Below are 27,708 nucleotides of genomic sequence, written 5' to 3' on the forward strand. Positions count from 1 at the left end.
TCAAATAGGATCAATGCTCAATGCGGGCGGACGGGTGGTGGGATTTGATCCGTTGGTTTCTGTGCATTTCGTCATCGTTCGTCTTTCTAATAAAATTAGTAAGTATATATATAAAGGCGAAGATAGGAACACCAATGATTTACTTGATTCTTAACCCTCAGAGTTATAACGTCCAAGGCCATAAGTAGGGATGGTAATGAGTCGGGTTCGGATCGGGTTCTATATCCTCCGTCCCCATACCCATCGGGTATAGGATCTCCGATAGGTATACCCATACTCATTAAATGATCGGATATTTTCTATAATTATAATTTTTTTTCTTTCTATCCAATTATTATCATTCAACAAAAATATATTAAAATTAACAACCTATTAAAAAATATATATATATAATTAAAAAAAATAGATTAAACATTTATATAGTCTCCTCCAAATATTAACAAAAATAGTAAGTTGATTTGGAAAAAGAAAATTTTCTTTAATATATGTATATATATTATTTAATCGGGTATTCGGGTCGGGTATCGGGTATTGATAGCCCCTCCATACCTCCTCCATTCGGGTCAGATGTCGGATCCTCCATCGGGTTCGGGTGAAATGGTCATCCCTAGCCATAAGAACAAGACTTATAATAAAATGCAAATAAACTCTCGTGTTGATCGGTCTAGAAGTCCTAAGTGTCATGCACTTCTCTTTGCGCTTCCTTGGATGCACGAGCAAAACTTTAAACGGATTTGCGACTACAACATTGAAGAGTAGTAGTAGGAGTAAGAGTTGTCTTGAATGTTCTGATCAAGGGTTTTTTTATAAAGCCCTTTCGGGTGCTTGGAAGCTTTTCGGACGCTTGGATTCCGACCTCATTTGATCTGATTTAGCCGCGTCTTATCCGACTCAATCACATCTTGGTCTGGGCGCATGGAACCTCTTCGGGCATTTGGACCCGCTCGGGGCGCCCGGACCGTCGGGGCGCCTGGATCTGGTAGGGGCGATCGGACTTTCAAGGCGCCTAAATCTTATAGGGGAGCCTAGAGCAATCCAGGATGCTTGAATCAAGTCCAGTCCACTTCAAACTTGATCCGATTGCATCTAGTTTGCACCTATCTGTTCCCAGTTTTGCTTCCAGCTTCAAGTTCCTGCAAGACAAGCATACAAATATAAACAAGTAACCTAGCCTAATACTATAAGTTTACCTAACCTACCTTTGCTTGGAGTCAACTTCTCCAATACTTTACCACTTAAGGTCCACTCCTTAGGGTTTCACCACCTAGAGTTCACTCCCCAGAATTTTCCTTTGTCAAGTCTCTAGTCCTCCAGACTCGCTTGGACTTACTCTTACCTAACCTCCCATTAGGACTTTCCCTTGCCTATTTCCAGTTAGGAATTTTCCTTACCTATCTCCAGTTAGAATTGGTCACTCGATAGATTTCTAACCTACTTAACCTCTAGTTAGGACTAATCACTTGACAGACTTATCATCAATTAGGATTTTCCCTTGCTAGTCATCTAGTCTTTGACTAGACTTCTCTTTATTAGTCATCTAGTCAATTTTGACCTAACTAGACTTCACTCACATCCAAACAATAGGTTTTATTTGGATCGACGATCAAATTGGCCAGACATAGGTACATTCTCAAATAGCGAAATCCTAAAGGTTGATTGTACCAATAATCTTTCCCTTTTTGATGTTTACTAATTTTTCAATTAAGTTTGAATTTTAAAGCTTTTTATCAATCTAGGAGGGTTACTAGATTTTTCCACTTAGGTTTCTTCTCCCTCTTTATCATATATCAAACAGATTTACCTAAGTTTTCTGTAAGTTTACACCAACAATTATTTTTGAATAGTTTTCAAAAACTATTTCCAAAAGATTTCAACTTAACTTTATGGAAATTTTTTGAAAGATATAATTAAGGTTTATATTAATTTTTTAAAACACCTAAAATATTTAAAATAAAACATTGTTTTCAAAAAAAACATTTAAGTACTTTAAGGTTTTTAATTTTTTTTGCTAAGTACTGGAATACTTTTCAATAAATTTTTTGTTAAGTATTGTAAAGAGTTTTCATAATTTTTTCAAAGAATTTTCAAAAGATTTATTAATTTTTTTAAAGATTTTCAAACTTTTTTAAAGAATTTTCAAAAGTTTTTTTTTCAAACTTTTTCAAAGAATTTTTTAAAATATTTTCATGAGTTTTCAAAAATATTTGTAAGAATTTTTAAAATATGTTTAAGAATTTTCAAAACATTTCATGATTTTTCAAAACATTTTTAAATTTTTTTCAAAATATTTTCAAAAAAACATTACAGATATTGTTTAAAAAGTTTTTCAGAGCATTATCAAGAATTTTTAAAAGTATCTCCACGACACACTTTGATTATCCTGATTAATTATAAAAAAAATCTACCTAAATATTTAAGAGACGGTTCTAGTATTGACCTAGAGATATACACTTCTAAATATTGGTCAACAATCCAGAATTTTCAAAATACATAAGTTTTTTACAAAATTATTAAGGGAATACACACAATCAATCATTACATTTATTAAAATATTAATATGTTAGAATCATTATTTTGAAAATAACTTTTAGAAAATAATCTATAAATTTTGAAAGTTTTTAAAAATATTTTTAATTTAAGATCATTTCACTAGTTTTAAGTATTTTAGTATAATAAATCATAGTACCCTTATGAATTTTGTGAGATGCTTAATCAATTTTTACATGATTTAAAATTTTAAATTTTATAGATTATTTGATCTTGTATTAGATTTAGATTTAGCTGTTAGTCAATTAAATACATATTTCAAAAATTGACTTTCATACCGTGGTGAGGCACATATATTTTCTTGGATATTAGAGAACTTTCTTAGAAAAGTATTTTTAAAAAATTATATAATTAACTTATTTATTATAAAATCCTGATATAACTAGTTTAGAATATAACGAGATAGCTTTAGTTAGTTCCACTTAGTTAAGTAAATCAAGTAGGGTACTCTTACCCCACTTCACTACCTATATCAAGTTTTTCTAATATATTATCATCTCACCCCACCTATAATTATGTTGGATAAAAATTAAATTATCTTTTTCTTGTCTAATCATTCTATATTAAGCAATAAAGTAAGGCTAGCATGATGACTTGATGGGCATGATATAAATAAAAAATTTAATTAAAATATGCATGAGGATGTGGCAAAAGGTGATTCGTTCGTCCCCAGCGCCCCCGTCAATCCGTCCCTAGGCCAACACGAAGGAGGTAAATCACGGGTGGCTACTAGTCATTAGTGCAAATGACCAAGACATGGGAGAGGTTATACTCGGTCACGTCGAGTTTTGACCTCAAAACCTCATATAACAATACCCTATATCTTAATCATCGCATCGCCCCGATGAGACAAAATATGCATGAGCATGATATTTATGTAGGTGTCAATCAAGTCAACCAGTTATTAATTAATTTCCAATGTATCACATTTTTTAATTTGATACATTTGTATCAATCTACTTTTACACTTTTTAATTTTTATTAATTTAATTATTTCATTAGGTATACTAATTAGTTATATAATTTGAATTTGGATATTTTAAATTTGGATTTGACTTATTAGAATTTGTAAATTTATTTTCTTAAGTTATGTTATTTATTTTAGAATTTTTTGGAATTAATTTCGTGTTTTCGGATTTGATTATTGAATTTAGATTTTAATTGATTTTTGTTCCATAATTACTGGAATGATAATATTTTAATTTCGGATTTTTAAAGGTTTGATTTAAAAATTTATGGATTTATTTTCTTGATTTTTGATATTAAATTTTAAATTTTTTATATTTAATTTTAAATTTTTAGAATTATTCATTCTTTCCTAATTAAATATTACTTTATTATAATTAATTTTAATATTTAGTTTTTAATTTTTATTATTTATATTTGAATTAATATTAGTAGATGTATTTTCTTAGTTTTTAAAATTTAATTTTAAAATTTATCTGAATAGAATTTAACTTTTCTAAATTATTTTTAGATTATCTTGGTTAATTAATTAATTATTTAATTTCAGAGTTATTAAAGGTTTTAAGATTATAATTTGAGTCATTAAATTTATCTTGATTATTATTTAATTATAATTATTTAATTTAATTAGATTTGAATTTTTAAAATTATTATTATTATTTTTATCTTGAAAAAGATTATATCCAATTTATAAATAATCTTATCTACATCTATATTAATTTGACCATTTTCTTGATTATTTAATATTAAATTTCTAAGATTTAAATTTTGACTTATCTTAATATTTTGAATTAATTAATTTATTATTTATTTCTGAAATATTTATGTTTGATTTTTATTAGTTAGGTTTAAATTCAGAGTTTCTAAATTTTTTAAATTTGAATTTGAATTTGAATTTATTTTTATTAATAAATAATTTTGAATTTTTTAAATTATTAATTTTAAATTATTCTCTACTTTTACCAGATATTTTCAGAATTATTAAAGAAAAAATTGTCATGACCATTTATAGAGATACTAAAGTTATCATGCACATTATCCCAGCTATTATGTATTCTAGGGGTATATTCGTAAATTGAAAAGTAAGTATTTGGGATCTCAACCCCTAATTAGTAGGGTTTTTTTTTTTCTGTATCTTCCTTTCCAGATATTTGTTCTTGTAATATCCAGATCTTTGGCACTTGAAGTACACGATGTGCTCTTTACTCCTTCAAGTTTCTATCAATGGTTCCTCTTTTATTATTAATAATCTTACGAGTATGACACTTAATTTTATAGTATCCTCTCTCCCTTCATGTGAGAGCATATAATATAGAACTTAAATAACATAATTAAAATTTATACCTTATTTCTCCAAAATCCGTAGCCTCTGTGCTCCCTTGGGGGTTAGTCCAATCAAGAGCCAGTCAAATCTAATACCAATTGTAGATTTTGTACTGTCGAGAGAGGGGGTGAATCTCGATTCGATCGTTTTCGTGTATTTCCTTGTTGTTCGTCTTTCTATCAGAGTTAATAAATGGCGGAATATAAATAAATACAAAGAAAGGAACACCGACGGTTTATGTGGTTCTCAACCCCAGAGTTAGTACGTCTAAGTCCTAATCACGGAAGACGCTCGTCTACTAGTTCTTCTCCTTTTCGAAACTTTTTGAGAGGTAGAGAAGCCGCATACAAATTTAATACAAGCAAAAATAGGTAAACAATAAGAACAAGGCTTATAATAAAATGCAAACAAACTCTCTTGTTGATAAGTCTGGAAGTCCTAAGTGTCACGCGCTTCTCCTTGCGCTTTCCTGGTCGCATGAGTATAATTTTGAGCGAATTGCGAGCTCAACACTGAAGAGTAGTAGTAGTAAGAGCTGTTTTGAATGCTTTCATTGCTCTTTTATAAAGTCCTTTCGGGCATCTGGAAGTCTTTTGGGGGTCTGGATTCCGACCTCATCCAATCCGATTCAGTTGCGCCTTGTCTGACTCGATCGTATCTTGGTCTAAGCGCCTAAAACCTCTCCGGATGACCAAATCTAATAGGGGCACCTGGATTGCCAAGGTGACCAAATCTGATAGAGGCGTCCGGACTTCTGAAGAGACTGGATCTGATAGGGGTGCCTGAAGCAGTCCGGGATGCTTGATAAAGTCCAATTCACTTCGGACTTGATTTGACTACATCTAGTTTGTGTGTGTCTGCTTCCCCAATCTTACTTCCAACTCCAGGCTCCTGCAAGATAAGCATACAAATACAAACAAGTAACTCAACCTAATACTGTAAGTCTAACGTAACCTACTAGACTTGCATTTTTCTTGGAGTCAACTTATCAAAGACTTTACCAATAAGGTCTACTCCTTAAGATTTCACCACCTAATGTTTACTCCTTTAGGATTCTCCTTTGTCAAGCCTTTAGTCCTCTAATCTCGCTTCAACTTACCATTGTCTAATATTCAGTTAGGACTAATCACTCGGTAAACTTCTCACCTGCCGAACTTCTAGTTATGACTTTCCCTTACCTAACCTCTAGTTAGGACTACTCACTCGGTAGACTTCTCACCTTCCTAACATCTAGTTAGGACTAGTTGTTCGTGCAATTTATACTAATAATCTAACTAACGTTTTGATGAATGACAAGTAGATTAAAGTTAGCGTGTTTGTGGTCTAATTATTTTATCAAGTGTGCAGGAGTTGACAGGTCTGGAGGACCTGACACTAGGCTGAAATCCAGCTAAATCTACGGGACCCGCTAGCTGGTGCGATGTCTAGATAGGTCCGCGGGACTCGATATCTGGCGGGAAGTCTGGTTGGGTTCACAGGACCTGACAACCGGCCGAAGTCCAGTTGGGTTCGTGGGACCTAACAACTGACGGGAAGACTTGGTGGGTCACAGGTAAGTTAAGCGACTACAGTTGGTGAGTAAGAGATAAGCAACTGGAGGAGAGATCCAGTGAGGATGTGTTTTTGATCTAGGGAATAGTAGGCGTCGGTCCAACCCATGGGTTTCAGCGAAACCGAAGGTCAGGGTCGGACAATCCAGAGACTGTCAAAGTGATATTTTTTCCTTTTCCCTTATTATTGCTTGTGTACTAACCTTGTTGCAGAAAAAAATGGAAAATAGGTGGAAAAGAAGGTGTCCAAGCGCCTAGAGCGATCTAGGTGCCCGGACGGTCCGGGAGCCCAGAGCACTCTAGGTCCGAGCGCCTGGACTAGCGTTGCCAAGGTGGCCTGGCCAGGCACCCGGGTGGTCCGGGAGCCCGGGGTTGGTCCAAGCGCACGGATTAGAAAAATCATCTAGAAGCTGAGTTAGAGCGTGCCAACCGGCCAAACCCACATCAACAGTCTAGGCGCCCGGAGGTGGATAAACTTGACGGATCAAGTTTCGATGAGAGATCGCCCGTCAGCAATAGTCCGGGCGCTTGAAGGGGTTCCAAGCACTCGAAATGAACCTATATAAAGGCCTTCGACCAACAGCTTCAGACAATCATCTGCTACGACTTTCATATTCGTGCGCTACTCCGAAAAGGCTCCGACGACACTGAAAGACTACTCCAAAGTTTGAAGAACACACTACAAGAAAGCAAGGTTTTAGAGACGAAAAAATCTATCTCTAACAACCAGTTTCCGTCTCTAAAGAAAATTTAAGACGGAATATTCTATCTTTAAAATCCATTATTTAAAGCATCGTTGCTAATTTAGGAGGCGAAAATATTTCGTCTCTAATTTTAAAACAAATTAGAAACCAGTTTATAAATCTGTTTTTAAATTGACCAAATGAATTTAGTTTCCGATACAAATTCCGTCCCTAAATTTTAGTTTAAATCCGTCATTAATCCGTCTTAAATAGCATCTCAAATATAATTTTAATCTGTTTATAAATCAATAGCTAATTTTTTATTATATTTATTTATTTATTCTTATTTATATATTACCTTTACAAGAAGCACTCACACATTTTAAATAAATTAAAAATATTTAAAATAACTAATTTTTAATCCAAAAGTATCATACACTAAATATTGAAATGAATAAATATTCACGTCATCCAAATAAATTTCACCATAATCAAATAGTAAAATACTGATAAGTTTTTAAATCCAAGTACATAATTTAATATGTATTTCATCTATTACGATGCGCATGGAGACGAATGGATATGAATGATTATATATTTCCTCTCTTGAATCATCTTATGAATCATCTTCTTGAGATTTTCTTCAATATTCTTACCTTCCTTGATAAGCTTTTCTTCACGAATACCAATTTTTTGTCAATAAACTCGGTACCATTCTTTTATGCATTCATTTAAAAATTTCTCGTCCCAAATCCTTTTTCTACAATCATATATAACATATGTCAATATAAAATAAAACAAATGAGATACAAATTGGATTATATATGTAAATTGAAGAATTTGAAAAAAAATATTTTTAGGTAAATTATGAGTTATTGTGTCATGTCGATGTTGTCAGGGCTAAAATCTATGACTTAACAATCGCATGAATAGAAGATAACTTTTACAAGATAGTATGAGTTGTAAAAATGACAATCATGATAGCTGGATTAGTTGAATGCAAGATAATGAATGGAAGAATTGGTGATGAAAAAAATAAAGTTTACTAGTATTCAATTTGTTGAAGCATGACAAAGAATGTCTAAATGTCAACACACTATAAAACACATTGGAATGATCATAAGATATCATAGGATATAGCACTAGTGTCAACGTTGTCAACGCATTTTGGTGATTGAGATTTGCATATGCTTTCGTTATTCATATACACTACACTTTGTCAACATATTTCATGAAACAAAATAAAAGAAAAATTATTGAATCGATCAAATTGAAACCTGGTATTTCTATGGGGAAATAACATCTCATGACATTATGTAATATATGAAACAATGACAAGGTTAGCAAAAGTTTAATCAAGTTTTGGAATGTTAGACGTTGCATCAGTTGCAACGTCAGGAAGATGAAGGGGTGCCCATTCACCTTCATCTTCCTCCATTGAAAGCAGCCATCAAGGCATCGGTTGGTAACCGATGTCTTGCTTGCTATATATGATGGCGTCCAAGGCAATCATATCAGAGGAGCACAGCGGAAATGATCATAGAGCTTTGCAAGGTGATCAGCGAGCAGAGGAGAACACCCAGTGATTGGGATTTGGCTCATGAACTTTGGAGCACTTTCCGATTGCCCCGTGATTGTGCTTCCGACAGCGGCTGCCCCCTTCGACCACCGACGTCTTCAGTTGCGACTTCGAGAGATTACTGTGAGTGATTATAATTACCGCATTGTTTTATTTTTGTTTAGTTTCGATTTTATGCTGTCAAAAATTACCAACAATGGTATCAGAGCATAGTTTTGAAAGCATGGAAATCGACGCGAAAAAGCTCGTGTTTTTCTTCTTCTGTCACGAAGAAGATGATACTGTTCATCAATTGAATCGATTAACCAATCGATTCAATTGGATTGAATCGATTGAAATTGTATTCCAATCGATTCAAAATCGCGAGATGAACAGTGCTTTTAACGAAGCACAGTGAGAAAAGAAACTGCTTCAATAGATTGAAGAGAAGAAAAAGTGGAATGAACAGTGTTTTTGACGAAGCATTGTAAAGAAAAAAAAAAGGAAAAACGTATAAAACCGTGCATGTGTTTTTTTAAAAAAAAATTTCTTTTCACGTATATGAACAGTATGGTTAAAGTTTAATTAAATATATTTATTAATTAATTAAATTCATATAGATATGTATTATTAATTAATAAATAAATATTTAATTAATTTATGGTTTAATTTACTATAAATGGAACCAGACCAACTTGGTCGATCAAATCCAGGTCCGGTTTAAATTATTAATTAATTTAAGCAGACCAAATTGATTCAATGATATCAAGATCTAGTTCAAATTATTTGTTGGTTTAACTAGTTCGTTTATTACTAAATTAATTGTGGTGACTTTGATTACAGAAGTTGGGCTGATCAAATATGACTGGATTAGTTCTGTTGTGTCAAATTTGATCATAAAAAATTAGATTTGTTCTAATGGGTCAGACTTAATCCAATGGGCATTGGATGAATCAAACGAACCTAAGTTTGATCAATAAGTCTGAGATTGACTCAAATGAGCTTAAACAATAACAAAACATTAGTCCAATTAGATTAGTTCTAATGAGGATAATAGATTAAGCTTAAAGATCTGGATTCCTGATTGACCGATCCAATGTGTCAGTCACATGAGACTCCCCAAAATAAAGAAATTTGTTTTCCTTAATTGCTTGTGCATTCTGTATATTTTGTTCTATATGTGGGAATTGAATTAGACCGGTTTTTGTTACTGGTCTGTTCCAGATACAAAGAACGATATACACGATGACTGGTCGCTATGAACGACAACATGAGCTATGGGAGGAGATCAAGAAGCAGGAATATGACCCGGATCACGGAGTCGGTAGGCTTATTGGTCGCATGATTGATTGTTCTGGAATCTCCAGCAAGAAGGGTATCCAGTCCAGGAAATAGAAAGAAGATGGTCTCTGGTTTATTCATTATCGGAACATCTAAGGCAGATAGCATTCCAACTTTGGGATGAGTCGGATGGGCACATCTCATATTCAGAGATGTGTAGACAGTTACTTTATTTGGAATGGGGTCCTGATGAATCTGAAGAGAATCCAGATCCCGAAGATATGGACCTCGAAGAATCTGAGGAGGATCCAGAAATCGATTCTGAAGATTTAGAGGAGGATCCAAATCCCGAAGAATCTGAAGATGATCCAGAAATGAACCTCGAACAATTTGAAGAGGATCCAGAAATAGATCCTGAAGATTTTAAGGAGGATCCAGAGATGGATCCCGAGGAGGATCTAGAGATGGATCCAGAAGAATCAGAGGAGGATCCTCAATAATGTGTAGAAGATCCAGAAATGGATCTGATGGATACATCTGAGGCTGATCCACCCATCATAGAATCCGGGATGAACGGGATGCAATTACCCACTGCTCTAGCATTTATCCTAGTGGGAGTAGTGCTAGTTTATCTAATTTATTAGTGTTCTATTTACTGTCGTTATGTACGAACAATGTAAGCTCATCTAGTTTTTGAGTCATGTAATAATTTCTCTCGTTATGTACGAACAGAATTAAATAATGAAAAGTTATATTATATGTTAACAAACTTGGAAATGATTAGTTCATTTCATGACATGATTAGTTCATGTGTATATGATTTGTTCATACATCAATATGATTAGTTCATATGAAAAATGATTAGTTCATTTTAATAATAATTCGTTCATTAGATGGGATATGTGTAATATGATTGATCAGTGTTGATTAGATTAGAATATATAAATGATGAGTGGAAACATTGTTATCACTTGATTTTGTAAACTAACTCTAATTTACACTGAGTCAATAAATAATTACACATATATGAATTATACTTAAATAATAAATAATGTGTTTATTTATGTAGATCATGACAACTAAAAACATCATAGCTGAACTCAATAAGGGTAAGAAATTGTATGGGGATAACTACAAAATCTGTCACCTCAAGATACAATACGTTCTTGAGGAACAAGAAGTTCTAGAGGTTGTAAATCAAATCATGGAGGAACCGATTGATGGTTCTACAACACAGCACAGACGTGACCTTGATGCCTATAAGGCATGGAAAAGGAAGGACTCCATTACTAAGAGCATATTGATTAGTTCAATGGTGGATGACCTGGTATTGAGTATGAGCCATTACCATCTGCTCATGCTGTCTGGGTAGCCCTTAGAGAGAAGTATAGTGGAGTCGGTCTGAGTAAGCTTCGTCAGCTAACTATCAAGTTTGATAGCTGTAAAAAGCGCTCGAATGCTACCATGGTCCAACATCTCAAGGAGATGGGTAACATGATTCGAGAACTTAAGACTGCTGGTTATGCGTTGGCCGATGAACAACAGGTTCAGGCAGTTATCTGTTCCCTTCCTGATTCTTGGGAAACGATGAAACATAACCTGGCCTATAGTGAGAGTATCAAGACTTTCACTGATGTCTCACGCTATGTGGAACTTGAGGCAGAAAGGATTGAATCCGCAAGGATTTCGGGTCAAGCTTTTCTAACTGAAGGTTCTGGTTCCAAGAATAAGAACAAGTGGTTTAAGAAAGAAAAGGAGGCTAATGTTGTTGCTGCGAAAAACCAAATCAAGAAGAAAGGAAAGAAATATGGACAAAAACCTAAGAGCAGGTTGACTTGCTTCAACTGTGGCAAGAAGCGCCATTTTGCTCGGGATTGTACTGAGCCTAAAAAGGTAGATCCATTTTGTCTTCTTTCCACGAGCAATATGTTACAAGTACAGTGTTGTTAGCTGATTCGTATCCTTTGTGGATTGCAGATTCAAGAGCAACGAACCACGTAGCTCGTGATCGAGCTACATATGTGGAGTACCATCGGGTACCAACTGCAACAAATGGATATATGTAGAAAACAATGCAAGAATTGAAGTAAAAGAAATTAGCACTTGCAAGCTCAACTTACATGGTGGAGGCACTTGTTTCTACATGATGTCCTGTATGCTCCTGAGATTCGACGGAATCTAATTTTTGTCATTTGTCTTCTTGATTTAGGTTACAATGTAAATTTTTATAGTCGTTGTATGGAACTTCGATTTAACTCTGTGTTAATAGGGTATAGTTTTGTAACAAATAGTTTTATAGTTCTTGATGTAGAACCAAATAATAATGATAGTTGTTTTTCAAACATTGCTCTTACTAGTAATGCTGATGTTAATGATGAAATTTGGCATGCTAGATTGGGACATATAGGACAAGAACGAATGAATAGATTAGATAAGGAGGACCTTTTAGGCACTCATGCTAAGATTAACTTGTCTATATGTGAGCATTATCTTGCTGAAAAAATGACTAGAAAACCATTTGGTAAGGCTATTAGGGTTGAATCACCATTGCAAGTAATTCATTCGGATATTTGTGGTCCAATGAATATGAAGGCTAGAAATGAGAGTTCTTATTTCATTACATTTATCGATGACTTCACATGCTTTGGTTATGTGTATTTGATTTCTCACAAATCTGAAATATTGGATTGTTTTATTCGTTACTTGAACAAAGTTGAGAATAAGTTGGAATGTAAGGTTAAAACCTTGCGCACTGACCGTGGAGGAGAATATTTGTCTGATCAGTTCAAGACAATATGTAATGAGAAAGGGATTATTAGACAGCTAACTGTCCCTGGAACTCCACAGCAAAATGGGGTTGCTGAAAGAAGAAATAGGATTCTTTTTGAAATGGTTAGGTCTATGATGGCGCAGGCTAATTTGCCAATCTCCTATTGGGGAGATGTATTATTAGTTGCGACCTATATACTTAACAAAGTGCCTTCAAAGTCAGTTCCATCTACCCCACATGAACGTTGGGCATGCAAAAAGCTAGATTTGAGTAATTTGAGACCTTGGGGGTCAGCTGCTTACGTTCATGATAAGACTCACAAATATGGAAAATTAGGATCCAGAAGTAAGAAGTGTATCTTTATAAGGTACTCTGAGACTTCTAAGGGTTATATTTTTATTGGTGAGCGACAAGATGAAACCATCTCTAAAATAGAGTCAAGAGATGTTACTTTTCTAGAAACTGAGTTCCCAACACGAGGTGAAGTTGATAAGACAATTCCTCTATATGAGATAGAGGAAGAGGATAATGTTTCTTTATCAACAGATCATGAGATGCCTGAATCTAGTCAACCGAGTAGGAGTAATTTTTCACTGAATGAGTCAGTTTCTCAACAGTCTAACCTTCGAAGAAGTAGTCGTCAGATTATTCCTCGGAGAAGGTTTGATATAGAGAATGAGACATTGATAATTCTCCCAGTTGATGATGAGGAACCTCGAACAGTTGAGGAAGCTTTGAGAAGCTCGGTTAGAAAAGAATGGAAAATTGCAATGGATGAAGAAGTGTAGTCAATGAGAAAGAATCAAGTTTGGGATTTAGTCGATCTTCCTCCAGGCCGAAGGGCTATTGGGAATAAGTGGATTCTCAAAGTAAAGAGGAAAGCAGATGGATCGATTAATCGATACAAAGCTCGATTAGTTGCAAAGGGATATACCCAAATGGAGGGTATTGACTTTGAAGAGACATTCTCCCCAGTTGTGAAGTTTGTGTCAATACGTGTCATCCTATCTATAATAGCACAATATGACATGGAATTACATCAGATGGATGTAAAAACGGATTTCCTTAATGGTAATCTTGACGAAGAAATCTATATGGTACAACCAGAAGGTTATGTTGCTAAAGGCCAAGAGAAAAGAGTATGTAGACTTCGGAAGTCTATATATGGGCTAAAGCAAGCGTCAAAACAATGGAACATAAGATTTAATGAAGTAATATTATCTTATGGTTTCGAAATGGTCAATGAAGATCATTGTGTTTACCTAAGAAAGGAAAAGAAAAGTTTATCATTTTATCATTATATGTTGATGATATGCTAATAGCTGGAAGTGACATAAAGTGTGTGATAGAAGTCAAAAGTTGGCTTTCATCCTAGGAGTGAAGATCGTTAGAGACCGATCAAAGAGGCTTTTGGGTTTGTCTTAAGAAGCTTATATCACTAAGATGCTGCAACACTTCAATATGTCAGATTGCAACGTTGGACAGACGCCTATAGCGAAAGGTACTGTCTTGAGTAAAAGTATGTATCCCAAGACTCCTGAGGAAATAGTCGAAATGAAGAAGAAACCATATGCCAGTGCCATTGGTAGTTTGATGTACACTATGTTGTGTACCCGTCCCGATATAAGCTATGTTGTTGACTTAGTTAGTCGTTTCCAGTCAAACCCAGGATTGAGACACTGGAAAGCGGTGAAGAGGATATTCAGATATCTTAAAGGAACAGCTGATTATTGCCTCTGGTTCCAAGGATCAGATATGAGCCTAAGTGACTACACAGATGCAGATTGGGCAGGGGACCTTGATGACAGAAAATCCACATCTGGCTATGTCTTCTTGCTGAATGGTGGCGACATCTCATGGAACAGCAAGAAGCAGGCTTGTGTAGCCTTGTCGACAATGGAAGCTGAGTATGTGGCTTATGCAGCGGTTGTGCAAGAGGTTGTCTGGCTAAGAAGGTTCCTGAAGCATTTGAAGATTGCTGAGGATAGTGGGAGTCCTGTTACTGTGTACTGTGACAGTCAAGCTGCGATAGCTTTTTCAAAGGATCTCAAATATCACAGCAAAGACAAACATATAGAAATTAAGTATAATTTTGTAAGGAATATTGTTGACAAGAAAAAGATTATTCTTGAGTACATCCCTGCACGAAATATGCTTGATGATCCTTTTACTAAGTCATTGACTAAAGAGTCATTTCATGAGCATGTGAAGTCTTTGGGACTTCGAAGAATGTAACTAATTGTAAAGACATTGTGATAAATGAAAAATGTCATGATATATTCAGTGTATATGTCTTTGTTACATTCGAATAAAAGTCTCGATAAGCATGTTGGCGGATTGAGATTGGTCCACTCACATGGACAATCATTTCTATTTGTTGAGTACAAATAGAGGTAAGACCGTTGCTTATGGGACAACTTATGTAGCTGTGAATAGAGACATACCCATAAGTTAAGGTCGTCTTGATATTTGTATCAAGAAGAGATCATTTGTGTAATGATTGGAGTAAATGCACCCACCATTTACTGAATCTGCTTGAGACCGGATTAGAATTCATATGTTGAATTCAGGATTAGACATTGGGAATGTCTAGATTGAAATCTGTACGATGTTAAATTTTGGGAAAAACATGCGCTCTTTTTGGAAAAGAGAATAACATCGTAGCATGTGATTCATACTACATGTGCTATGGCAACAAGAAGGGTAGTAGGAGAATGGATCCCTGCTTTTCTACTATGTGAGACCCTTGAGATTATAAGTTAATCTCAATCTTACCCTAAGTGACTATTTAGCTGTCTACTTGAAGTTTTGATCAGTGTATGCTACTTTAGCATGTTTCCTATTGGCTATGGATGATTCGGTCTATGGAGCATAACTAGGAAAGCGACGGATTAAAATGAATAAATTCTAGCTAAAAAGGAAGATTAAGATTGATTTACATTTGTGACATTTATTCACTGGTACCAGTTACATTTTTAGTTCAGTATATAAAATGTAATTGTGAATAATTTGTTTGATTGGAGATGTTGAACATGCTCTTGACATTGAGTCAATATGAGGGATTAGAGATGTTCATAATGATGTAAATAATTTAATGTGGGGTAAAAGCAAGCCAATTATGTCTTTGATTCGTTCTATGGACATTTATGTATCTGATTCGTTTTATGGAGCAGCTAAGTAAGGTGTGACAATTTTCTTAGCAATTGAATGCTCACTGTGCTTGCTGTCGCACGAACCAATTTTCCTAATGTATGGAATGGATGTTCTTATTTGGTCTTTGTGACTAAATTTTGCTCTGGTCTTCGTGACTTGATCCTCATAAAGTCTTCATGACTTATTTGGTCTTTGTGACTAAATTTTGCTCTGATCTTCGTGACTTGATCCTCATAAAGTCTACGTGACTTATTTAGTCTTTGTGACTAATTTCGCTCTGGTTTTCGTGACATGATCACCTTGTAGTCTATGTGACTGACATGGTCTATGTGACCATATGGATTGACTTGGACGAGTGGGAGATGTTAGACGTTGCATCAGTTGCAACGTCAGGAAGATGAAGGGGTGTCCATTCACCTTCATTTTCCTCCATTGAAAGCAATCATCAAGGCATCGATTGGTAACCGATATCTTGCTTGCTATATATGATGACGTCCAAGGCAATCAGATCAGAGGAGCGCAGTGGAGGTGATCAGAGAGCTTTGTGAGGTGATCAGCGAGCAGAGGAGAACACCCAGTGGTTGGGATTTGGCTCGTGAACTTTGGAGCACTTTCCGATTGCCCCGTGATTGTGCTTCTAACTCCGATTGCCCTCTTCGACCGTCGGCGTCTTCGGGAGATCACTGTGAGTGATTATAATTACCGCATTGTTTTATTTTTGTTTAGTTTCGATTTTCAAGCTGTCAAAAATCACCAACATGGAACACAAAGAATAAAATGAATAAGCTGTTTATTTTTGTTAAGAAAACATCCTAATTGATGCTAAATTTTATCAAACCTCATTAACTAAACAAATATAAAATGAGCCATAAAGAAGAGGCACATGAATATTTCCTACAAAAATTTTTGAAATGGTTAGGCAAAAGCAGCACAAAAGAAAAGAGGAATAAATAAATAGGAGAGATTTGGGCGATTAGGGAAATAAGCATACCCACCGTAGTTTGATCGAGCATGCCAAATGTCCTCACTGCCGGCACATGAGACGCTAGGTGATTAATCCAAAGAGGCTATGCACTGCATGAAAGATCGGTGGGACGGGTGTAGCCTTGGATCGACTGGTATTGGAGTAGGCGATGCCATTGTTGAGCTTCATTAAAGGTGGCGTCATATCACTGGCGTTGTTAGGATTTTCAACTGGGGAGGGTGAATTCAATAAATTTAAAAAATTAATACAACATAAAATGTATAATAAAAGTCACAAAAACTAAAACCATATGATTCTTGACTATTTAATAGACCTTTGTTGTAGGTGTTAATGTTAATATTATTTATTGGTACACTATTTTTTTAAGCCTTGGACCCATCCAATATCAAAATAATCTGAATTCTATAGTTCGATTGGATTAGGTGGAATTAGATGTGCTTCAAACCATATGTGGTACAAAATCATTGCAATTTTTCATCAGCGGTGAAAGGCTAACTAGAATTCCAACAAATAAAGCAGAATATGATGAATTGAAAATCATATAGTGAAGGGAAACTCACTTCTTCATAAACTAGAGCTAGACCTCTATGTCCAATAGTTTTAGGAACTTGATCATCAATATTTGATCCAGACTCAATTGTCCATGTACTGCTACTTCTACCCTAATGATGAAGAAGAAAGGATATTTCATCAAAAAAAAAAAAAAAAGAAGGATAAAAGAAATTTCAATAAAGGGCATTACACAATGTATCCAAAAAAAATGAGGAGCAAAAAAAAGGCTAGATAAAAATCTTATCTTCAAAAAATACGACCCTACAAAGGCTTCATCTCCTTCTGACATTCATCTAGTATGCCTTAACAATGTTGGTTCAGCATTATGTACAAGCAAATTTTTTTTAAAAAAATACATTACTTATTTTAAGGATAAAATAGTGATTGCTTCAACACCAACGAAACAATATGACATGGAATGAAAGAATGAATCATGTAGAGTAATATCACCATAAACATATTTGTCAAGCACAAATATTCTTGAAAGGTCTTAGAAATGAATTGATACAGATGTGAATAAATATACCTCCATAATATTGGGATTATTCCACGGCCCTTTGTTAAACTTCAAACATCCACCTTCACTAGAGTAAGTGCATAAGCCACCCAAGAAATTTGGAAGTTTGCTGAAATTCGAAGAGCATGTAATTTAACCATCAAAAGAGCAAATATCAGCAGCATCACAAAGAGAAAGATATGACCCTATCAATAGTTGATAAGTCCAAGCAATGCACTCTTAAATTTTGTTCCCAATACTTTCATGATATAGTAATCAAAACGTATTGCAATAAATAACATAAAATAAGACACTTTCAATATTAGAGAACTTATATGTATCTTTGAAGTTGTTTTTGGGTCAAGAAAACCTTTAATGGTGTTCCAAAGGAGCCTAAAGTCAGTACCAACATTGACAATGAACATCTCATGAAAAGTCTGCACTTTAACAAGCAAAATATTACAATTTGAAGAGAGAAATAACAAAGACGATGAAAATGGATAAAGTCCAATACCTCAGGATAGTAATCTCCATCATATTTCTGCATTTTGAGCAAAAGGACTCTAGTTGTCTTGATGAAATTCTTCAAACCCTAACTCAGTGGAATGCAACTTGAAAGATCAGTACCGCGGCCCGGTTGAGGGCATGCAGTTGAGGTTGAGAGCATGTGGCTGAGGTCGCCCCGACCTCGTGACCTCACTGCGAGGCAGCGGCTGGCACGGCAAGGTCGCGCCTCTGCTGCATTGCAGATAGATTGGGGGTAAGTGGGATAGGGGAGAGGCCTATCTACCTGAGGAAAAATCGCATGAGTAGATCGGAGATCGAGAGAGAAGATCACATGAGGAAAGTCACGATGGAAGGAATTGGGAAAGTTAGATTGACGGTCGGTATTTCCTTTTTTGGTTAAATCTCAGAGGGGCGGTCGCACCCTAGGTCTCCACTTGGCTACGCCCCTGGCATCGTCCATGGTGCAAGACCACTAACAACTAATGCAGTACCAGGGCAGGTGTCAAACGAAGAAGAGAAGATGATTAGGGATTGAGGAGAGAGCGGTTTTTATTTTATTAAAATAAAATAAATTTATAATTATCTAATAAAATTCTTTCTGATTTATATAAATTAAAAATGAAATGGTATCTGTTTAATTTTTTTTAAAACATATCTTTTAGACAAATATAATTTTTTATCTATTTTTTTTATTTTTATTTATAAAAAGTATTTATAAATTTATTTCATTTTAAATTTCATATATTATATTTTATTTATGTAAAATAGAATCGTAATTCTGTTGTAAATCTGTGTTTAATTTATTAAAATCTAAAATAAATTTCAATTCTATTTTAAAAATCTATCTCTAAAACCTCATTTTCTTGTAGTGACGTAGACTTCTTCAAATTTCCTTTCTGTTTGTCGGTAATATTTACGTTTCAATTCTTGTACTCAAATCATTGTAACTTATTTTCGAAGTGATACTGATTGCCCGATAAAAGTACTCAACAAGTGCGGGTCTTGGAGTAGGAGTCGTCGAAGGCTCCGAACCAAGTAAAAAATTATTTGTGTTAGCGTTTGAACTTTCGTGTTTCTTTTTCGCTGCGTATTCTCGATTCTTTTTTGAAAAGCGACGAACGTTATTCACCCCCCTCCCCCCTCCCCCCTCTAGCTTCTTTTCGATCCAACACTAGTGATTTTGTAGACTTCTCATTTGCGTAACCTCCAGTTACACAAATGACACTCGGTAAACTTCTCACCCTACCTAACCTTCAATTAAGACTTTCCCTTGCTAGTCATATGGTCCTGACTAGATTTATCTTTGCTGATCATCTAGTCAATTTTGACCGGCTAGACTTCACTCACATTCAAACGTTAGGTCATGTTTGAATCAACCCTTTGTCAAACTAACCAAACTTAAATATATTATCAAACATTAAAATGCTGGAAGTTGATTGTACCAACACGTACTTTCAGAGCAATGGTACAGCGGTAGAATGTCTTTTCAGTTTTTCAGACATCTAAATATCAAGTCTCGGTTTTGGTAAATTAATGGATAAATTTTCTTTAATGGATGATTGACCTAAGAATGCCGGGTTGATTGGCAGTCCGTTGCGAGCACTTTTTGATTTACTTTAATATCCGGTGAAAAACTTTCATGATGATCTTCAAAATTAATCAATGTAAATTGAATATACAATGTTAACTTAAAAAAAAAAACCATTGAGCCGGATTATTTTATTAGACAAGTTCGATCATTATGACCTACAATCCATCAAATATCAGTATAATTTAAGCTTACTGATTGAGACTGGTTGACTAATACCAATAGGAATCTACCAACTTCTTGAGCATTAGAATACTTTATACAATCGGTCTCTTTCAAAATCATTCGTCTACTTAAAACTTCTAGGATCTGTGAGAGGGCGATCCACCATTTGTGGCCGATAGAGATATTCATCCTTATTTGTATTTTGAGATACAGATCGGAATCATTGTGCGAAAGATCGACATGATAGAATCACAGTGCTACTAGTTTAATGTTTGCTAGCTAGATCAGATCCAAAAACTACTCCATAAGTAATAAAGCTATATGGAAAATTATTCTTAATTCATAAAAGGGAAATGGAGTTAGCTAGATCCAAACAAGACGATCGTTCTTTAGATGTTAGTCCAATTACTAGAACATGAAATTAAAGGTCAATAATTGAAATTAGAAAATTCGAAAAATGCTGTGAAAAAGAGAAAACAAACACCGGCGACGGCGAAGGCGAATGATCATTACCGGCATCAACCATGAATGCAACATTAGGAGCCGCCGCGCAGATTGATCGAGCTACCTTCCGTCTCTGGTGTATCTAAAATTCAATCGAACTTAATTAAACCGGTAATAGGAGAAAGAGATTTGGGGGTGAAGGAAAACGATCCGAGCGGGATCGATGAAAACGTGCGTGTGGAGAGTCCGATGTCTGGCCTGCTGAGGCGGGAGGCTGGAGGCGAATCCAGCGGAGCCGGAGCTGTGGAAGGCGGCTGCCGAGAGCGCGTCGTTAACGCGAGTGGAGTCTACGACGAGCCCTCATGCTCAATGAGGCAGTCAGTTCACCCGCGTCCTCCTCCGTCAAGCCCCGTCGCAGATAGGCTTGCCTTTAAGGCGACGGCGATCGGTGAGCTCGCCATCTCTCGCAGTGAGCTAGAAGAAGCAGAGAGCGAGGGGGAGAGTGATTTAGAGGCGAGGCGACGCGGGTTTTTATAAAATAAAACACGAGTGGAGCCCACGATGAGCGTTCAATTTGTTGTTATTCATATAATCATAATACAAAAATAATTGAGTATTTATTTTAAACCTTAAATAAATTATTTTTATTTAAATCATTTTTTACTAACCTTAAATTCATTATATTGACATTCTAATTAGTCTTTTTATTCCTATATATTTTTATTGTTTTACTATATTAATGAATTATTAAGATAGTAGGTGAAGAGTTATATATGGATGATTAAAATAGAGGACGACGAATATTTTTTTTATGTTATAAAATATTGATTAGATTTATTATGTTATAGGGAGCTAAATGTTTGAGTTAAAGTAGATGTGAGAATTGTAAAGGTGAAAATGTTAAAGTAGATGTGAGAATATACTAGGATAAATAAGATAAGAAATAATAACATTATAAAAAAATCATAATTACATCTATTGAGGAAAAATTCTAAAAGATACATTTAAGATGATATGGACATGTACTTAAGTATCCAATATATATCTCAATTAGGTAATGTGAGATGGATGTCTAATTACTATCTCAAAGGAGGAGGATAGGATGATTGAAATGAAAGAAAACATCAAATATTTTTTATAATCATAAGATATCTTTTAAATCTTAAAATGAAAGTTTTATAAAACATCAATTAAAACTATTATATTATATAGAGCTTGGACTATAAAATGAGCATATTAACAAAATATGAGTTACAAATATGAAGATGTTAAAGTGAATATATGGACATACAAGAATGAATAGGATTATATATATATATATATATATATATATATATATATATATATATATATATATATATATAGAAGGATCAAAATTATGTCTATTAAGGAACCATTCCAATAAACACGCTTAAGAGGGTATGCATACCTACTTAAGCATTCAATAAATATCTCAATGAAATAATATGAGACCAAGATAAATATGTAGGTTAATAGAGAAAGATAAAAAAAAAACTTGATTAAAAATGATAAAATGAGATAAAATTTATTTAAATATTAATAATAATGTAGTAGAACATCGAGTTTAATGGTGTACGAGGATTCATATAAGAGATATGATTTAGTCGAATAAAATTTAGTGAGATAAGACTTAGTTATTGTTATATTATATTTATGAAAAAAAAAATATGACCACAACTTTGTTTCTATTCTTTTTTTTTCCATTTTTTTTCTCCAATAACATTAGTTACAAGCTATGAACACAACTTTGCTCTATACAATGTGGTGACCTCTAATAGTGCGACCGCTACATGTGCTATGCACACAATTGAAGACTAGGCACAAAACTTAGCACTCCAGTTACAAGACTACAATGGAAGATCTCCTCCCTTGGCACTGCCTAATCAGCAATCTGATCAACATAGAATGGATGAACAGGGAATGAAACAAGTTTCTAATCCATCCAAAACCTGAAGTCCTCATTGAACCTAGCAGCTTCAGTATTTACAAACCCATGTTCGATCATCTAGGCGAACCGTGGGGCATTGGGGCCTTGAACAGGGGGGTAAATGTCGAGCCAAGGATCTTAAGGATTATAGTTTGGCTTCGTTCGATAGAGCAAGGGGTTCACTGGGCTGTAGTTGGCTGCTGGATGGGGAGGAGAAGGTAAGAAACTTCTATTAGACTGTTTGAATTGCCTTAATGGACTGGAGCAAGGGGAGACAGGTAATGACATGTTTGTTCTCATGTTAGGCAAATCCCTGCAAGAAGAAAACATTAAATACCAGTCGTGGAACAAATATGAATCTCAACTTCAACATTGAACCTGAATACCTCAAGTTCTTGGACAGTTGAGGAAATGTCGAGTGCAACCCGAATTGGTATCTTGTACTATAATGTCTGTCCTGTATTGGAGAAGTACTTCTTTTTGAATAAAAATCCACAGTGCCCTGTTGGTGCATCAAGGAAGCAACGTCAATATTGCCTATGTGAAAAAATTGTCAAGAAGCTTGTGCGGGGAATTAGTTTCCGACACATGGTTTTTAACATTTGCCTTTCAATGGAAATATGAGGGCAGTACTGATCGAGTTCACCAAGTTAACTCAATCTAAGAGCTAATTCCAAAAATAGAGGATATTTGTGCATAGCATGAAGTGCATAAAATGAGAAAAGTTTTAGTATGATGAACAAGTTTCTCCAAGATTACCCTTACTTGATTTGCATTAGGCACAGAATGGGACACATCATTGACCATATTCGTCTTCATAATCTTGGTTGTCCCTTGGTCTCGAACAAAAGGGTGAAGTATCAGCTGAGAAGCCGAGGGACGTGCAGATGGATCACGCTGTAAGCATAGCTTTAAAAAATCCTTTCCTTCAGGAGAAAAGTTGCCTGGGATTTCTGGTAAATCTTTGCTATTACCAATTTTAAATATTGCAGCAACCTGTTGATTGGAACATAAACACAATTAGGAAAATATATCTAATACATCGTGAAAGGTTGGAACAAAATCAAAGTTGGCTATTTATTTCAAAATAATGCATGGAATAAATATAACATACCCCTTCGAACTGGCTCCATGGGGGCTTGGAAGTTGCCATCTCAATAATTGTACAACCCAGGCTCCATATATCCACGGTGAGGTCATAGCCACTACTATTCATGACAACCTGCAATTAATAAGAAGTTATCAGGATTTGAGCATTTAGTGGTTTACATAAATTCCAAGAGATAAGTGTAAGTGCATAACTATGTACAAACTTTATTGCTACGAAGAAGATTAATGTATAAGTTTACCTCAGGAGCCATCCAGTAAGGGCTTCCTTTGAATGACTGTATTGAAGTATATGCATTCATCTGTTTCCAGATAAACAATGTCAAAAATAGAATAAAAAAGGGAGAAAAAAAAACAGATAAGTGAGCAGAGCAAAGAGAACTTTAGTATAAGCACCGCAAATAAAATGCTAAGTACATGACTAATAATATAAAAGATAGCCAAGACTACTTCTTGAAGTTAATACATTGCATCCTGGTTAAACATAGTTTCAGATAGGGGCGTAAACGAGCCAAACCGTTCGTGAGCTATTCAGATCTCGGCTCGAAAAAAAGGTTCGTTCGATTAAGTTAACGAGTCGAGCTCGAGCCTGATTTCGAGCTCGAAAACATTATTGAGTCGAGCTCAAGCTTAACAGTATTTGGTTCGTAATCTCGCGAACATATTCGTTTAGAGGCTCGCGAACCTATTCGTTAAGAGGCTTGTTTATATATATATATATATATATATATATATATATATATATATATATATATATATCACATAAATAATAAATATAATAATATATTATTAATTAATAGCTAATTATCTTAAATGAGCTCGAACTAAGCTCATTTAATTTTTAAACAAACTTTTTTTTCGAGCCGAGCTCGAGCCGAACTCAGGCTATTTAATTTTATTACGAGCCGAACTCGAGCTTAAGAACTAAAGCTCGTATCGAACTCGAGCCGAGCTCGAGCTTAAGGATAACGAACCGAGCCCGAGCTCGAGCCTCTTACTGTTCGACTCAACTCAGCTCGTTACAACCCTAGGAATAAATATTTGTGGTCCATGCATTAGCTAGCTTTGTGTTTGACCTCAACAGTATTAGTTCCTTTAATCCAATGTAACTGGCTCCTCTGAGATTGAACTTAAATAATATGACATGTTTGTGTATTCCAAGATTGAAGTTATCAATTGCAGAAGATCATTATGGTTTATTTAGCTGTTAATTAGCCACTTCGACTCCATTCACTGAATTGCGACTTATAATGAACATATGTAGCATGTATATTTTTTGTCCACCTTTCTTTCTCTTATGTTTCCTTTCAAGACATCAGATGAGAATGGTTTCTCCTAAACAAAACCCTTTCCTTGTATCTATGAACCTAAGATTCTTCCAGAAACAGAATTTTTAACATTAGAGGCAAACGGACAGGCAAACGGAGAATCACATCAGTTATCTTCTCGAAATTTTTAAGAAACCAACATACAAAATAGCAGCAAGAACCTTACATGTTTGGCCATGCCAAAATCAGCCAGTTTGACTACACCATTAGGATCTACCAGTATGTTTGCTCCTTTGATATCTCTGCCAGAACAGATTGCATCTTGAGCCAAAATACAAGGGGAAAACACACACAAGGGGCTCATTGCAACTAGAAATACAAGTTGCCAAATACCTGTGTACAGTATTCCTCCCATGTAAGTAAACAAGTCCAGAAAGTATTTGTGCAGTGTAGCTACGTATTAATGCTTCCCCAAAAGCACCATATTCTTGAAGTATCTTGTGGATAGAACCCCCAGAAACATACTCAAGAAAAACAGATAAGGAGTCTTCCATCTGCGCAACACATATTAAACAAAAATTCATGATGTGTTTAAGCAATTTTTCTAAGTAAAACTAGCCAAAACTCAGTAAACAGTCATAAATCTAATTTGTTTAGTCATTATCATTGTGAAGATTATCAAATTTCATACAGGTAAGGGATGATTTCCTGATGGTGAACTTACCAGCTCACTGCCATAGTACTCCACAATGTTGGGATGTGAGAGTTGGCTAAGCAAAGTTATTTCCTGAAATAGTGATTTTCAAGTAAATTTCTTAAATATAATGACTAGAAGTTGTATGCAAATGACAATCGCAGAACTTTAATCACGAATGGACAAAACAAGAGATGAGAAGCTTGCCTGGTTTAGCTGTTTGAGAGATTCTCTGGAATTTGCATCATCAGAAATGTTTTTGACCTCTTTAATGGCACACATCTGTCCACTTTCACTGGAGCATGCACACAGAAGATAAATGTAATGTCAAATCACAATCTAATAATGCATGACTTTACTGCAAGAGAACTAAACTTAGTAAATAAATAATACTCCTAATGGGCATAATATGTAAGTCCATCCATCAAAACAGGATTTAATTTCTTTTGATGAGTGGAAAGTTGATAAAGGTTAGGAGATGCACATAAATTTACACATAGTACCTGTTGAATCCAAGATATACATGGCCAAAGGTACCCCTGCCGAGTAATTTTCCTTTCTTCCACTGTGTCTTAGGAGAGCGTGAAGAAGAAGAAGATGGAGAATGTGAAGAGCAGCTTGGAGAATTTGGAGGAAGAGGTAGCGGATGAGGTGGGCTGGGTAAATGATTTTGCCAGCAGGTCGGGGATGTACCAAACGAACTGGGATGTATAGGTGAAGTTGAAAAATGGTTTCCACTCAGACCAGGGGAAGGATTTGCAGTTCTTCTACTAAATATTGTCTCTGGAGAAGTTTGGCTATGAGAATAAGCATTTTCGCCATTTGGATGCTCCATGACTGGTGTGAATAAGAAAAGTTCCCTGCTTTCAGCCACATGCTCATGCCTTTGCAAATCATATACTCCACGTTTGCCTCCCATGATCGGGTCAGAATACCTTCAATAAGCAGACAGATTGAATCTCAAGGACACAAATTAGGTGACAAACCTTGATCTATGCGTTAAAAGTAGAGATTTGTTCAGGAACGGAAAACTCGATTTTGACAGAGGCATTCCTTGTACTAATTCACTCGCGTTAAACTTAAATCAAGAGCGAAACCGACAAATTCATGGTTCATGAAAAATAAAGTTTGATTGATTACATGGAGCATTAACAAAATGATAGGGCTGAGACTGATGGTCATATGTGAGAATCCTCACATCAGAGCTCTGAGTTTGGATAGAACACTAGAGATCTTTAAAAAAACGTCCTTAACGAAAAACACTCAGAGATAGAAGAGATTTCAAATACAATTAAATCCTTTTCACATAGACAACGAGTAAAACTCTACCTCCAACAGGCCACGACGAAAAGTATATTTGAAAACGAACAGGATACCTGGAGGACGCAAGATCCGGCGTCTCATCCGACGACCCGGAGGAACTAACACTGGAAATTGAAGCAGACGCCGATGCCGACGCTGGGGCCGAGGCCGAGGCTGACGCCAAGGCCGATCCCATCGATATGCTCTGTGAAGGGATCATGGATGGAAGCGGTAGCGGGTGACCCAACATGAATCCCGACCCCACTCCACCACCTCGCCTGCCACCGCCGCCGACAATTGGATGTTCCGAACTCCTTCTAGAGACGATACAGTCGTCAAAGCTATTAGCTTTCTCCTTATTCTCGTGCCTCGCGTCTAAAAACGTATCTTCGAGCATCGCCGGCGGCGTCCGCGGCGTCTCCGGCTCCGTTCGAGGGCTCGGAACGGACTTCGACTTGGATTTGTGCTTCCCCTTCCACCACGAAGGCATCTTCGCAAGACGAGGAGCTTCGATTGGCGATAGAATTCGAAGTGATCGCGAGAAGAGGAGGAATTGGGAAGCGGAAAGGGAAAAGGAAAGGGAGGAAAAGAGAGAGAAGCTTCGATTTGGAATTTGAGAGAGAGACAGACAGAGAGGGAGAGAGAAAAAGAGACAGGTAAAACGACAAAATGGACTACGAACATACCCAGCTTCCAATGGAGGGAATCAGGTGGAACCCGTGAATTCCTATCCAATCACCGTGAAGGTACGAATAAGAGTAGGAAACTACTTAGCTACCAACTGTTATGAGTGACAGCTCACCAGAACGCCGTCTCACGA

General features: G+C 35.6%; 2 protein-coding genes across 2 annotated transcripts; both read right to left on the reverse strand.

Annotated features, from left to right (window-relative positions):
* Positions 1–16,827: 16,827 nt before the first annotated feature.
* Positions 16,828–18,841, reverse strand: LOC121985410 (phosphatidylinositol/phosphatidylcholine transfer protein SFH12-like). Its single transcript, XM_042538848.1, has 4 exons — positions 18,380–18,841; positions 17,896–17,995; positions 17,378–17,479; positions 16,828–17,026 (listed from the first exon to the last, which is right to left on the reverse strand). The coding sequence occupies exons 1-4, from the start codon at positions 18,400–18,402 to the stop codon at positions 16,997–16,999; spliced, it is 255 nt and encodes an 84-aa protein (XP_042394782.1). The 5' UTR covers positions 18,403–18,841; the 3' UTR covers positions 16,828–16,996.
* A 3,400-nt stretch (positions 18,842–22,241) lies between these two features.
* On the reverse strand, positions 22,242–27,506 carry LOC121985411 (mitogen-activated protein kinase kinase kinase 3-like). The gene is made up of 11 exons (XM_042538849.1): positions 26,963–27,506; positions 26,090–26,521; positions 25,794–25,881; positions 25,617–25,679; positions 25,286–25,446; positions 25,119–25,194; positions 23,867–23,926; positions 23,632–23,739; positions 23,283–23,513; positions 22,904–23,019; positions 22,242–22,830 (listed from the first exon to the last, which is right to left on the reverse strand). The coding sequence occupies exons 1-11, from the start codon at positions 27,376–27,378 to the stop codon at positions 22,656–22,658; spliced, it is 1,926 nt and encodes a 641-aa protein (XP_042394783.1). The 5' UTR covers positions 27,379–27,506; the 3' UTR covers positions 22,242–22,655.
* Positions 27,507–27,708: the final 202 nt, after the last annotated feature.

This window comes from Zingiber officinale, chromosome 5B (assembly GCF_018446385.1).
Source record: "Zingiber officinale cultivar Zhangliang chromosome 5B, Zo_v1.1, whole genome shotgun sequence".
In the NCBI taxonomy this organism is placed as follows: Eukaryota; Viridiplantae; Streptophyta; class Magnoliopsida; order Zingiberales; family Zingiberaceae; genus Zingiber; species Zingiber officinale.